This window comes from Triticum urartu, chromosome 6A, assembly GCF_056163025.1.
Source record: "Triticum urartu cultivar PI428250 chromosome 6A, HENAU_Tu73, whole genome shotgun sequence".
Lineage (NCBI taxonomy): Eukaryota > Viridiplantae > Streptophyta > Magnoliopsida > Poales > Poaceae > Triticum > Triticum urartu.
This window is the reverse complement of record NC_141878.1, coordinates 28,481,475-28,496,599: the sequence shown is the minus strand read 5'-3', so window position 1 is coordinate 28,496,599 and position 15,125 is coordinate 28,481,475. Positions and strand designations below refer to the sequence as shown.

General features: G+C 46.0%; 1 protein-coding gene across 1 annotated transcript; it reads right to left on the bottom strand.

The window, feature by feature from the left end:
- Positions 1-10,157: 10,157 nt before the first annotated feature.
- On the bottom strand, positions 10,158-12,882 carry LOC147963489 (glycerol-3-phosphate 2-O-acyltransferase 6-like). Its single transcript, XM_087528806.1, has 2 exons — positions 12,022-12,882; positions 10,158-11,219 (listed from the first exon to the last, which is right to left on the bottom strand). Exons 1-2 carry the CDS (start codon positions 12,655-12,657, stop codon positions 10,329-10,331), a joined length of 1,527 nt encoding a protein of 508 aa, XP_087384932.1. The 5' UTR covers positions 12,658-12,882; the 3' UTR covers positions 10,158-10,328.
- Between the last annotated feature and the right edge of the window lie 2,243 nt (positions 12,883-15,125).

Below are 15,125 nucleotides of genomic sequence, written 5' to 3'. Positions count from 1 at the left end.
CGGTACAATACCGGTGACCCCGAAACTTGTCCGGTGACCAAAACAGGACTTCCCATATATAAATCTTTACCTCCGGACCATTCCAGAACTCCTCGTGACGTCCGGGATCTCATCCGGGACTCCGAACAACATTCATTAACCACATACAAACTTCCTTTATAACCCTAGCGTCATCGAACCTTAAGTGTGTAGACCCTACGGGTTCGGGAGACATGCAGACATGACCGAGACATTCTCCGGTCAATAACCAATAGGGGGATCTGGATACCCATGTTGGCTCCCACATGTTCCATGATGATCTCATCGGATGAACCACGATGTCAAGGACTTAATCAATCCCGTATACAATTCCCTTTGTCTATCGCTACGATACTTGCCCGAGATTCGATCGTCGGTATCCCGATACCTTGTTCAATCTCGTTACCGGCAAGTCTCTTTACTCGTTCCGTAACACATCATCCCGTGATCAACTCCTTGGTCACATTGTGCACATTATGATGATGTCCTACCGAGTGGGCCCAGAGATACCTCTCCGTCACACGGAGTGACAAATCCCAGTCTCGATTCGTGCCAACCCAACAGACACTTTCGGAGATACCCGTAGTGTACCTTTATAGCCACCCAGTTACGTTGTGATGTTTGGCACACCCAAAGCACTCCTACGGTATCCGGGAGTTGCACAATCTCATGGTCTAAGGAAATGATACTTGACATTAGAAAAGCTTTAGCATACGAACTACACGATCTAGTGCTATGCTTAGGATTGGGTCTTGTCCATCACATCATTCTCCTAATGATGTGATCCCGTTATCAACGACATCCAATGTCCATGGTCAGGAAACCGTAACCATCTATTGATCAACGAGGTAGTCAACTAGAGGCTTACTAGGGACATGGTGTTGTCTATGTATCCACACATGTATCTGAGTTTCCTATCAATACAATTCTAGCATGGATAATAAATGATTATCATGAACAAGGAAATATATTAATAATCAATTTATTATTGCCTCTAGGGGATATTTCCAACAGGGAGCTCACTGGGGGCGCGATGGGGAGGAGGCCGGGGACGGGGAGGAGGCCGGCGACGCGGCGCGGGGCGACGGGGAGGGGGCCGGAGATGGCGCACGCAGCGACGAGGAGGAGGCCGGCGACGGCGCAAGAAGCGATGGGGACAAGGCCTGCGTCGGCGCGGGGCGACGGCGACGGGGAGCGGGCGATGACGGGCTTGGGGCGGCGACGACGACGACGACGAACGGCCTGGGGGCGTCGGGGGCGAATGGGAGCGGTTGGCGAAATTTTCACAAGTGCTACCTTATATACCCAGAGCAATGGTCCCGGTTCGTGGCACGAACTGTGACCAATGCCCCCCTTTGGTCCTGGTTGGTGCCACCAACCGGGACCATAGGTCTCTTTTCAGTAGCCGAAAGGGCGGGAAGCAGAGGCCTATGGTCCCGGTTGGTGGCACCAACCGGGACTAAAGGGGGGCATTGGTCACGGTTGAACCAACCGTGACCAATGCCCCCCTTTAGTCCCGGTTGGTGCCACCAATCGGGACCAATGGCCTTGTGCTGCCCCGCACCCAAAAGTTTAGTCCCACCTCGCTAGTTGAGAGGGCTCGGGAGTGGTTTATAAGCGCTGCTGCGCCCACCCTCCCGAGCTCCTCTTAACTGCAGGCTTTCGGGCCTAATCTGTCACTGCAATGCCTGTGGGCCTACTGGGCCTGCTGCGGGCCTGAATCCTGGCCCATGGTAGGGTTTCTAGTCGTATTCAGGCCGTGGTGGCCCAGTAGGTGGCTTTTTCTGTTGCTTTATTTATTTTCTTTTGTTTTTTGCTTTATTTTTTAATTCTTTATGGTTTTAGTTTTAGAAAAATTATAAACTTTTTGTTAATGCCATTAGTTTTCAAATTTGAAAACACTTTTTTTAGTTTTTTTGTTTTCTTTGTTGCTTTATTTATTTTATTTTGTGATTAACTTTACTATAAAAATAGTTTTTTCCTATTTTTTTGATTTGTTTTTTGCATTATTTATTTTCTTTTGTTTTTTGCTTTAATTTTTAATTCTGTTTGCTTTTAGGTTAGCAAAATTATAAACTTTCTGTTAGTGCCATTAGTTTTCAAATTTGAAAACACTTTTTTAGTTATTTTGTTTTCTTTGTTGCTTTGTTTATTTTATTTTCTGATTAACTTTACTATAAAAATAGTTTTTCCTGTTTTTTTGATTTGTTTTTTGCATTATTTATTTTCTTTTGTTTTTTGCTTTAATTTTTAATTTTGTTTGCTTTTAGGTTAGCAAAATTATAAACTTTCTGTTAGTGCCATTAGTTTTAGAAAAATTATAAACTTTCTGTTAGTGCCATTAGTTTTCAAATTTGAATAGTTAAAATCTGAATTCTTTGAAAATTGTTTGAATCACAAGTTTGTGATTAACTTACTAAAAAAATGAGAATAGATGCGCTTATAGAGAAAATTCAACCTAAATTCCTAGTAAATTTGTATGAATTTCAGAGAAATTCACTATGAATTTAGGTTAAACTTTTCTCTATTAGGGCATCTATTTTCACTTTGAGAGGAGCTCAACAAGGCAGAGAGGGAAGGGCTTATAAACCGGTGTGAGCCCCCTTCGGTTGGCGAGGTGGGACTAAACTCTGCCCGCAACGAGGACCAACCCTTTAGTCCCGGTTTGTGGCACAAACCGGGACTAATGGTCATGGGCCAGGGGCGAGGAGCAAAATTATAAACTTTCTGTTAGTGCCAGTAGTTTTAGAAAGTTGAAAGTTGGCATGGGCCAGGGACTAATGGTCATGGTATTACGAGGGCCGAACCATAAGACATGAAAGCATTTCAAATGAACTCTGAAAAAGTTAAAAGTTGGGATGGTATCATAATTTCACCCACATAGCATGTCCATGTACAAAACGGACAATGGTAGCATGTTCGTGTGTTACAAAGTTGCGGGAGAAAGTCTTCACTTTTTCTTCGCTTGTGTCATTTGCTTATTGCGCCGTAACCATGGATAATCTTCATTGTTTATCAGGATGCTTGGGTCAGCCTTGACATTGAAGGGAGGAATTTCATGAAACTTTTCATAATCTTCAGACATGTCTGTCTTGCCGTCCACTCCCAGGATGTCCCTTTTTCCTGAAAGAACTATGTGGCGCTTTGGCTCATCGTATGATGTATTCGCTTCCTTATCTTTTCTTTTTCTTGGTTTGGTAGACATGTCCTTCACATAGATAACCTGTGCCACATCATTGGCTAGGACGAACGGTTCATCAGTGTACCCAAGATTTTTCAGATCCACTGTTGTCATTCCGTACTGTGGGTCTACCTGTACCCCGCCGCCTAACAGATTGACCCATTTGCACTTAAACAAAGGGACCTTAAAATCAGGTCCGTAGTCAAGTTCCCATATGTCCACTATGTAACCATAATATGTGTCCTTTCCGCTCTCGGTTGCTGCATCAAAGCGGACACCGCTATTTTGGTTGGTGCTCTTTTGATCTTGGGCGATCGTGTAAAATGTATTCCCATTTATCTCGTATCCTTTGTAAGTCAATACAGTCAAAGATGGTCCCCTGGACAACAAGTACAACTCATCACAAATAGTGTTGTCACCTCTGAGACGTGTTTCCAACCAACTGCTGAAACTCCTGATGTGTTCACATGTAATCCAGTCGTCGCACTGCTCCGGGTGTTTGGAGCGCAGACTGTTCTTGTGTTCATCGACATACGGGGTCACCAAGGTAGAGTTCTATAGAACTGTGTAGTGTGCTTGAGACCAAGAATATCCGTCCCTACATATTATTGAGTCTCTTCCAAGAGTGCCTTTTCCAGTCAGTCTCCCCTCATACCGCGATTTAGGGAGACCTATCTTGTTAAGGCCAGGAATGAAGTCAACACAAAACCCGATAACATCCTCTGTTTGATGGCCCATGGAGATGCTTCCTTCTGGCCTAGCGCGGTTACGGACATATTTCTTTAGGACTCCCATGCACCTCTCAAAGGGGAACATATTGTGTAGAAATACGGGCCCTAGGATGACAATCTCGTCGACTAGATGAACTAGGACGTGCGTCATGATATTGAAGAAGGATGGTGGGAACACCAGCTCGAAACTGACAAGACATTGCGCCACATCACTCCTTAGCCTTGGTATGATTTCTGGATCGATCACCTTCTGAGAGATTGCATTGAGGAATGCACATAGCTTCACAATGGCTAATCGGACGTTTTCCAGTAGAAGCCCCCTCAATGCAACCGGAAGCAGTTGCGTCATAATCACGTGGCAGTCATGAGACTTTAGGTTCTGAAACTTCTTCTCTGGCATATTTATTATTCCCTTTATATTCGACGAGAAGCCAGTCGTGACCTTCATACTGAGCAGGCATTCAAAAAAGATTTCTTTCTCTTCTTTCGTAAGAGCGTAGCTGGCAGGACCTTTATACTGCTTCAGAGGCATGCCGTCTTTTTCGTGCAAACGTTGCAGGTCCTCCCGTGCCTCAGGTGTATCTTTTGTCTTCCCATACACGCCCTAGAAGCCTAGCAGGTTCACGCAAAGGTTCTTCGTCACGTGCATCACGTCGATTGAGGAGCGGACCTCTAGGTCTTTCCAGTAGGGTAGGTCCCAAAATATAGATTTCTTCTTCCACATGGGTGCGTGTCCCTCAGCGTCATTCGGAATAGCTAGTCCACCGGGACCCTTTCCAAAGATTACGTAGTGTAAATCATTGACCATAGCAAGCACGTGATCACCGGTGCGCATGGCGGGCTTCTTCCGGTGATCTGCCTAGCCTTTGAAATGCATGCCTTTCTTTCGACATTGATGGTTGGTCGGAAGAAATCGACGATGGCCCAGGTACACATTCTTCCTGCATTTGTCCAGGTATATACTTTCAGTGTCATCTAAACAGTGCGTGCATGCGTGGTATCCTTTGTTTGTCTGTCCTGAAAGGTTACTGAGAGCGGGCCAATCGTTGATGGTCACGAACAGCAATGCCTTAAGGTTAAATTCCTCCTGTCTGTGCTCATCCCACGTACGTACACCATTTCCATTCCATAGCTGTAAAAGTTCTTCAACTAATGGCCTTAGGTACACATCAATTTCATTGCCGGGTTGCTTAGGGCCTTGGATGAGAACTGGCATCATAATGAACTTCCGCTTCATGCACATCCAAGGAGGAAGGTTATACATACATAGAGTCACGGGCTAGGTGCTGTGATTGCTGCTCTGCTCCCCGAAAGGATTCATGCCATCCGCGCTTAAAGCAAACCATACATTCCTTGGGTCCTTTGCAAACTCATCCCAGTACTTTCTCTCGATTTTTCTCCACTGCGACCCGTCAGCGGGTGCTCTCAACTTCCCATCTTTCTTTCGGTTCTCACTGTGCCATCGCATCAACTTGGCATGCTCTTCGTTTCTGAACAGATGTTTCAACCGTGGTATTATAGGAGCATACCACATCACCTTCGCAGGAACCCTCTTCCTGGGGGGCTCGCCGTCAACATCACCAGGGTCATCTCGTCTGATCTTATACCGCAATGCACCGCATACCGGGCATGCGTTCAGATACTTGTATGCACCGCGGTAGAGGATGCAGTCATTAGGGCATGCATGTATCTTCTCCACCTCCAATCCTAGAGGGCATACGACCTTCTTTGCTGCGTATGTACTGTCGGGCAATTCGTTATCCTTTGGAAGCTTCTTCTTCAATATTTTCAGTAGCTTCTCAAATCCTTTGTCAGCAACAGCATTCTCTGCCTTCCACTGCAGCAATTCCAGTACGGTACCGAGCTTTGTGTTGCCATCTTCGCAATTGGCGTACAACCCTTTTTTGTGATCCTCTAACATGCGATCGAACTTCAGCTTCTCCTTTTCACTTTCGCATTGCGTCCTTGCATCGACAATGACCCGGCGGAGATCACAATCATCGGGCACATCGTCTGGTTCCTCTTGATCTTCAGCAGCTTCACCCGTTGCAGCATCATTAGGCACATCGTCTGGTTCCTCTTGATCTTCACCAGCTCCCCCCGTTGCAGCATCACCGTATTCAGGGGGCACATAGTTGTCATCGTACTCTTCTTCTTCGCCGTCTTCCATCATAACCCCTATTTCTCCGTGCCTCGTCCAAACATTATAGTGTGGCATGAAACCCTTGTAAAGCAGGTGGGAGTGAAGGATTTTCCGGTTAGAGTAAGACCTCGTATTCCCACATTCAGTGCATGGACAACACATAAAACCATTCTGCTTGTTTGCCTCAGCCGCTTCGAGAAACTCATGCACGCCCTTAATGTACTCGCGGGTGTGTCTGTCATCGTACATCCATTGCCGGTTTATCTGCGTGCATTATATATAATTAAGTGTCCAAATTAATAGAAGTTCATCATCACATTAAAACCAAAGTGCATACATAGTTCTCATCTAACAACATATAGCTCTCCAGAGCATCTAATTAATTAAACCATACATTGAAACTATGTAAAACATTTCAATGCGAAAACAAATGCGATCATAATCGCAACCAAGGTAACAATTGATCCAACGGCATAATGATACCAAGCCTCGGTATCAATGGCATATTTTCTAATCTTTCTAATCTTCAAGCGCATTGCATCCATCTTGATCTTGTGATCATCGACGACATCCGCAACATGCAACTCCAATATCATCTTCTCCTCCTCAATTTTTTTTATTTTTTCCTTCAACAAATTGTTTTCTTCTTCAACTAAATTTAACCTCTCGACAATAGGGTCGGTTGGCATTTCCGATTCACATACATCCTACATAAATAATATCTATGTCACGTTGGTCGGCATAATTTTCATAAACAATAAATGAACCAATAGTTATAAAGATAATATATATACCACATCCGAATCATAGACAGGACGAGGGCCGACGGGGGCGGATACCGAAACCATCGCACTATATAAGATGCAATAATAAAAGTAAGAAAATAATACAAGTATCTATGTAAACATGCAAGTAAGAATATTTTTCCTTTCAGAAAAAGATAAAACAAGAGGCTCACCACGGTGGTGCCGGCGATGAGCTCGGCGCGGGTGATCGACGGCGGTGAAGACGGGGACGGGGCGTGACGGACCGCTAAACCTAGACAAATATTATGGAAAATGGAGCTTGGAGGTCGAGCTTGGAGAGGAGAAAGCTTAAGTAGTGTGTCTCGGGCATTTCATCGAACACCTTGTGTGCATAGGAGGTGAGCTAGAGCACCACCAAGCCCTCTCCCCCTCGGCCAGAGAAAAACAGACAACTTGGGTGCTCTGCTCGCGAGCGAGGGGTATATATAGGCACCTCATTGGTCCCGGGTGGTGGCATGAGCCGGGACTAAAGGGGAGCCTTTGGTCCCGGTTCAAGCCACCAACCGGGACCAATGATGGTGGGCCAGGAGCGAGGCCCATTGGTCTCGGTTCATCCCACCAACCGGGACCAAAAGGTCCAGATGAACCGGTACCAATGGCCCACGTGGCCCGGCTGGCCCCCTGGGCTCACGAACCGGGACCAATGCCCACATTGGTCCCGGTTCTGGACTGAACCGGGACTAATGGGCTGAGCCGGCCTGGACCAAAGCCCTGTTTTCTACTAGTGAACAACCTGCGTGAAGATAAGATGAACCTGTTTTTTTTCCTTACAATGACATGTGAACCAACATAGGGATGATAATGTTACCGGATGTCGCCATTACATGTGAGATGCTAAGCGGTGCCACATCACCCTCTGTCATAATCTCATTTAACAGAGCCAGATCGAGCAGTGGTTTTTGCGAAACGATTACACAAGACGAGGTGTTTTTTGCAAAGAAAATGTAGCATAGTGTTTTCTGCCAAACTAGCCTTCAAAGTGGTGGTTTTCTGTAATTTACTAGCGGCTATAACTCAAGCCGGGCTGGCATTGTACTTGCGCACGCGATGCGCTACAACCAACACACGTGCAGGACGTGAGACAGAGCCGCGGGCGACGCGCTGCGGCCCAATGTAGGAGCGCGGCAACAGGTGTCGGACAGGTTGTTGTTGGAGTAGAAGGCGCACGTTGAAGATGACGAAGGGCGGTGGGCGACGCAAACCAATCTTACATCATAAAATCAAAAAGAAAACACCGATCAATGTGATCGGTGAGACAGAAAACCCGGACCAAGGGATCGGGAAAAAGACTCTCTCCAGGGCAGCCGGTCAACACGATCGGCGGACAAACCTGGGCTAGGGGGGCTGCGTGATGTGAAAGTGGCGGCATCTAGGATTTGGCTTTGATATTATCCATAAAGAAAAAGAAATAAAAAAATTAAAATATGCGTACAATTTACAAAGAAATTTCACTTTGTTATAATATGCAAGAATCAACATGTAATAGTGGAATTTTTGCAAAAGAAGAATTTTTCCAGAGAGTGAATGAGTCAGTTGCATTGATATTTCATCCACGACGTCTCTACTTCTCAAAATGAGAAAACAAAGTTTTCTATGAAAGAATAAATTGGTGGCATTAGTATCACCATTTAAGAAGAAAGAAAATAAAGGAAAAACTGACACGCAATTGAATCAGAAATTGTGTTTTTTATAATATGCAGGCTAAGCATAAAATAGTGGAGTTATCACAAAAAAGGAAAGTTTTCTAATATTAGTATTACACTTTAAGAAGAAAGAAATTTAACAAAAACAAAAAATTAAATATAAACTAAAAATAGAAATATGAATTTTCTAAGGAATAACAAATTAGCGGGATTTGTATTACCTATACGAATACGAGGACAGGAACTTTAAAATAATCTAAAACAAAAAATGTAAAATTTTGCACATAATTTATATAGAAATTACACTTTTTATAATATACAAGAACAAGCATATAATAGTGAATTTGTTTCAAAAAAAAGGTCCTAAGAAGGAAAGAATTTGTGGCATTGGTATTACCATTAAAGAAAAAATGAAACAAAAACTAAATCAAAATCAAAACAATGAAGTTTTTCTAAGAAAAAATGAATTAGTGGCTTTGGTATTACCCTTTGATAGGAAACAAAATTAAATATAAACTAAAACAAAATAATAATAGTGAACCTTTCTAAGAAATAAAAGAAAATGAATAAAAAACTTAAACAAAATCAAAATAATGAGGTATTTCTAAGAAAGAATGAATTAGTGGCTTCGGTTTACCCTTTAAGAAGAAAGAAAATGAAATAGAAATTAAAAAATCATAATGATGTAACTAAAAAATCATAATGATGTAGTTTCTAAGAAAGAATGAATTAGTGACATTGGTGTCACCCTTTATGAAGAAAGAAAAGAATAAACCAAATAATTTGCACACCGCGCTTTTTAATAATAAGCAAGAATAAGCATATAAATAGTGAAATTTGCGAGAAGCAATTATAAGAAGGAATGAATTAGTGGCATTGGTATTACCCTTAAAGAAGAAATAAAATGAAAACTTGAAGAAAATCAAAATAATGCAGGTTTCTAAGGAATAATAAATTAGTGGCGTCGGTATTACTCAAAAGAAGGGAAATAAATTTAAAAGAAATAACAACAAGAATTGCACTCAATATACACAAAAAATGAGTAATTCAAAAATATGCAAGAATAAACATATAATAGTGGAATTTTCACAAAAAATAACTTCTAAGAAGGAATGAATTTAGTGGCATTTATTTTACCCTTGAAGAAGAAAGTAAATAAATAATAACTAAAAATTTCAAAATAAAGAACAATGAATCCGTAGCAATAGTATTACCATTGAAAGAAGAAATATAACGTAACAAGCTTTAAAAAATTGCACACAACTTCACTCTAAAATTGCACTTTTTGCAGTATGCAAACAATAATTATATAACAGTGTAATTTTCACACTTATTGCATAGCATTCATGTGTATACATTTATATGCATCCTACATGAAAGACAAAGAAAAACCAACTAACAAAAAAACAAAAAACAGAAACAGAAACACATAAAAACAGAAAAGAAACAAAGGGATAGAGGAGGGCTGATAGTTAATGGGCTTTGGCCCAGTGGCAAATCGACTGACCCAAGCACAGCGCAATAAAACAACACATGGCAGAAAAAAATGCAGCACGAATCTTAGATTAAAAATTGGATGGCCAGAAAATTCAAAACTCAGGCAACTTACAAGTAGCTAAAGTGAGAACTAATCAATGAAAATGAAAACTATCGATCTCCATCTGACTCTATTTTGATGTTCATGTTTGCTGTTGCTGTCAATTTTCTTCTGTTTGACCAGACAATGTGCGGAGTGTCTTTGGTACTGGTACAGCCTACACCACTACACTGCCCCGTGAATCGTGACTATCTATACAGTTCCACAGTTTACGCAAACTTCTTGCCTTCGTCGCCGTCGGCGGCGACCGTGCCGTCGGTGCCGGCGAGCTTCATGTACTTGTCCTTCCTGGTGAGCGTGGTGCACCGGTACCCGAGCTCCTTGCCGATCACCGCCTGCACGTGGTTGGCCACGTCAACGGCGCTCCTCCCGCCGCCGCCGCACGTCTCCTCGGGCCGCAGCGCCGGCAGGAACGTCACCTTGTACCCCGGCCGCGGGTTCATGTAGAAGAACCACGGGTCCATGGCCTTCCACCCCCTCGCCGTCGACCCGTAGTAGGTCGACTGCGCCGCCTCCAGCGCCACCGGCACGATCCGGTCCGACAGCTCCGCGAACAGCGCCGAGAACCGCAGCAGGCAGGGCTCCCGGCACGTCGTCCCCTCGGGGCACACCACCACGTCGCGCCCGGAGGCCAGCAGCTCCCGGATGCGCGCCGCGTCGGCCTCCCGGTCCCGCGCCAGCGCCACTGCCGGGATCGGCGAGATGGCCGTCGACAGCCGGCTCACGCTGTAGGTCACGCACGTCACCGGCCGCCCCAGCGCCACGGCCACGACGATGGGGTCCAGCGCCGTGCGGTGGTTGCAGACGAGGAGGGACCCCAGGGAGCCCTCGCGCGCCGCCGGCGGGGGCGTGCCCCGCACGGCGAGCCGGATGCCGGTCAGGCGGTACGTGTGGCGCACGAGGTGCGGCGGGACAGGGAGGCTGATGAGGACGCGGAGCACGGCCAGGGCGAAGCCGACGGGGAGGTAGGCTAGCGCGAAGAGCGCGTGCGCTGGGTCCGGCCGGCGGACCAGGCGGCCGTCGTGGAAGACGACGCGGGACAACAGAGCGTCGGGGGCAGCCCTCGGCGCGCGCTTGTTCGTGGGCACCATGTAGGCTTCCTGCATATGTACATGCGCGGGAAACAACTCAGATTAATCAACAGTACTACTAGTAGCTGCTAAGCTTTTTAGAGTAGTTTTTATTCAAGGATTAGTGGAGTAACTAATGGCTATTCAACAGTAAGCTGCATGTAACAGGATTGAGACCAAGTAGCATGATTTATTCAGGTAAGCAAAATTCTTTGCCAAGAAAAGGTGCAAAAAATAAAGAAAATTATTACTACTACTCAACAATTTACAGTTTAATTAGTACTACAAATATGACAACTTTGCAGGATAAACTAAACATCAACTAGAAACTACTCAATTACTACTACTCAACAATTTACAGCACAAATATGACAACTTTGCAGGATAAACTAAACATCAACTAGAAACTAGAGAACCTTCTTGTTCTTTCCTAGGTAGGGACAGGAAAGGTGCTCTCGAAAAGCAAAGCTAGGAACCACACAATTTCTTGCAAGTCCAACTACCACAAGAAAAAGCTAGATAGACGAGATTGATGCCTTGAGCACACAAAAGAGCAATTCATTTACTTGAAAAATTAGGTATCTCTGGCCACTCAAATACTATCAATTAGAGAAATCCTATTGAACAAAGATTGTGTCGAATTCAATACACTTTTTGTCAAAACAATCGAATTCAATACACTTTTGTCAATACACTTCTGATCTCTGGTCACTCAAAGAACAATTACTATGAATTAGAGAAATTCTATTGAAGAAAGATTGTGTCGAATTCAAGAAACTTTTCTACAAAAAAATCGAATTCTATTGGGTGTGGAGGTTGAATTTAGTAGTACCTTGCAGATGGCCATGAAGTCGTGGTCGCTCTCGCGGTCGCCGAGCCCGACGTCCGGCATGTCGCCGCCGGCAAACAGCCGCTCCACGACCTCCCTCTTCCTCCCGGCCACGAGCACTCCGCCGCTGATGAGCCCCGTGAAGCGCCCGCAGCAGGTCCCGAGCTCGGTGCCGGCCACCTCGGCGCCCAGGAACTCGCGGACGAACGGGAAGACCATGACTGCCGGCGACGCGGTGACCACGACCCGCCTGCCCGCGCCGCAGCCCCGGAACACCTCCCACGAGTCGGCGCGCACCCCGGCGGCGTAGTGCCGCGGGAGGACGCCCCTCGCCACGGCCTCCACGTCGCGCACACGGAGCCCCGCGAACGTCGCGAAGACGAGCAGCCCGATGGCGGCCGGCTCGGAGAAGGCGGTGTAGAGGAGCAGGATGAACGGGGCGAGGAGGAGCAGCGCGAGGGCGCGGAGGTAGCCCCCGGCCTCGAGCGCCACGAGGAAGTAGTAGGGGAACGCCGAGGAGGAGGCCAGCAGGGTGCCGTCCAGGTCGGAGGCAGCGGTGCGGCGCTCACGCGCCGACGCGTCGTAGGACGACACCGGCGGGAACCTGCTCATCGCGGCCGTTCCGGGGCGCGGCGCCATGGACGCACGCACGCACGGAGATCGATCGATCGACGAGACGGTTATGCCGGGAGGCCGGGGGAGTGGTATGCCCGCAAGATTTGTACGCCGGGTGGCTGGGGTTGGCTGAGCGGCCCAGCGGCGCCGCGCGGCGGGCGTGGGCGATGGCGACGGCGGGCGAAGGGTGGATGGCGAGGAGACTCGTGTTTTTGGTGAGCCACTTGGCGCGGCAAGGTGGAAAGCAGAGAGCCAACCCCGCCTCCTCTGTTTATACGCGCCAAACCACCTCCCACCTCCAGTCGGAGTCGGACGACGGAAACGACTAGTTCACCGGCCGACCGATTAATGCCCGTCGGGTCGGAGCTGGATTGGATCTCGCCTTGCCTCCGATTCCGAGCAGGAGAAATATCCTACCGATTGGCATGCATGCATGCATGCGCAAAGTGCTGCGGTTTGGCCGTACAAGAACAACGGACGCGTGATGAAGGGGACCATGCATACATACATGCATGCGTTGACGGTCAACAACGAGATACTAATAGCTTTGGGCAAGAATCATGTCAAGCCACAACGAAAGTCCTCTGGTGCTCGTGAGCGCATAGTGATCAATTAATTTTTTTGAAATGTATGTGACAAGGGATGAAAGAATTAGCCCCCCAAAATTAAGGAGTTAAATATAGGGGTTCGGTTAGCTCCGTCACAAGTAGTCTCCCCCCCCCCCCCCCCCCCCTTGCTCTGAATCGGTAGGATATTTCTCCTGCTCAGACAAGGCAACTAGCACCCCCCTCCGGCAGCGAGTTCTACGTCATGGAGCAATTCTATGACTACAAGATGACTGATGAGCGCTCTGTTGTAGAGCAGGCTCATGACATACCGTCGCTCGCAAAGGAACTCGAGTACTTCAAGTGTGTGTTGCCGGACAAATTTGTTGCCGGGGGCATTATTGCCAAGCTTTCACCTTCGTGGAACAATTTTGCTATTTCCCTGAAACACAAGAGACAGGAGTTTTCCGTTGCGGATCTCATTGGTACTCTTGATGTTGAAGAGAAGGCGAGAGCAAAGGACACACGTGCTCGAGTTGCTGAGAGAGCTTCTAGTGCTCACATGGTACAAAAGAAGAACTTCCAGCCCAACAAGTTCAAAAACAATAAAAACAAAACTCAGGGCAAAGGCAAATGAGATCTCAAGGCAAATTTGATACAAAGAACAAGCCGTCACATTCTACAAACTTCAAGAAGAATTCTCATAAGAAGGGGAAGGGACTTTGCCATGTCTGCGGTGATCCTAATCACTGGGCTCCAAAGTGTCTTAACCGCTTTGAGGAGCGTGAACATGAGAAGAGCGGCAAGACCGCTAATGTTGTCGCCGGTGATACTGATATGAAGGAATCTGGGTACGGTATTCTTCCTACCATCCTTTCAGTATTCCAATCTCCTGATTGGTTAATTGACACCGGTGCCAATGTACATGTTTGTGCTGATGCCTCTATGTTTTCTTCTTACCAGGTCACAGGGACTTCTCCCGTACTGATGGGAAACGGGTCACATGCCATCGTTCGAGGTGTCGGTACAGTCGATCTGAAGTTTACTTCGGGGAAGACCGTGCTTCTGAATAACGTTCATCATGTGCCGTCCATCAATAAAAATCTCGTTAGCGGTTTCCGTTTATGTCGAGATGGTTTTAAGTTGGTTTTCGAATCCAATAAAGTTGTAATTTCTAAGTATGGACAATTTGTTAGGAAAGACTATGAATATCTTTTGTCAAATATTTGCACTAAAATTATTAATAATGTTTGACACAATAATGATTCTGATATTTGGCATTCACGACTTTGTCTCAGCCTAGTAGATATGTTAGGGTCTTTAGCCCTTGTAGGGACGGTGCTTCTTCTTTGATTCAGTCTTTCAAGTTCTGATCCTCCTTAAGTTTGTCAGTTGGGACGAATTAGATTGAGCTTCGGCCTAGATTCCTACCAGATCATTGAGGCATCGAGGTTAGTGTTTCTCGTCATGCGCATGCGTCAGCAAGATTTTGTGTTAGGTTCTTCGGATCGATTTCATGGGTTTAACGACATCCACTGCGGGTCCATGGCATTGGTCCCAAGAGTGATCCGGAGGTCTTGTTGATTTTTTAATTATATATATTTGGTGTTCTTTGTACTTCTGACAAAACTTTATAATATAACTGAGTCGCTTTAAGTTCTTTAAGAAATTAAGATTAGAGGGAGTGGTTAGATAGTTATAAATAGTGGTTCGGTTAGAGACGGCCAAGATCGGTGATTACTCTCAGCAAAGCATTGGAGTTGTTGAACGCCACTAGAGCATGCTTTCATAATACCGACGGACATTAAAATCCTTGTTTTAACCTCTCCCGATCTAATGAGACCAGGTGAAACCTTGGCCTCCGTTTGATCATCAGGAAATAAACAGACGAAGGTTTCGACTAGACGGTCCGTCGACTCAATGGACGGCACCAAAACCCTCTTCATT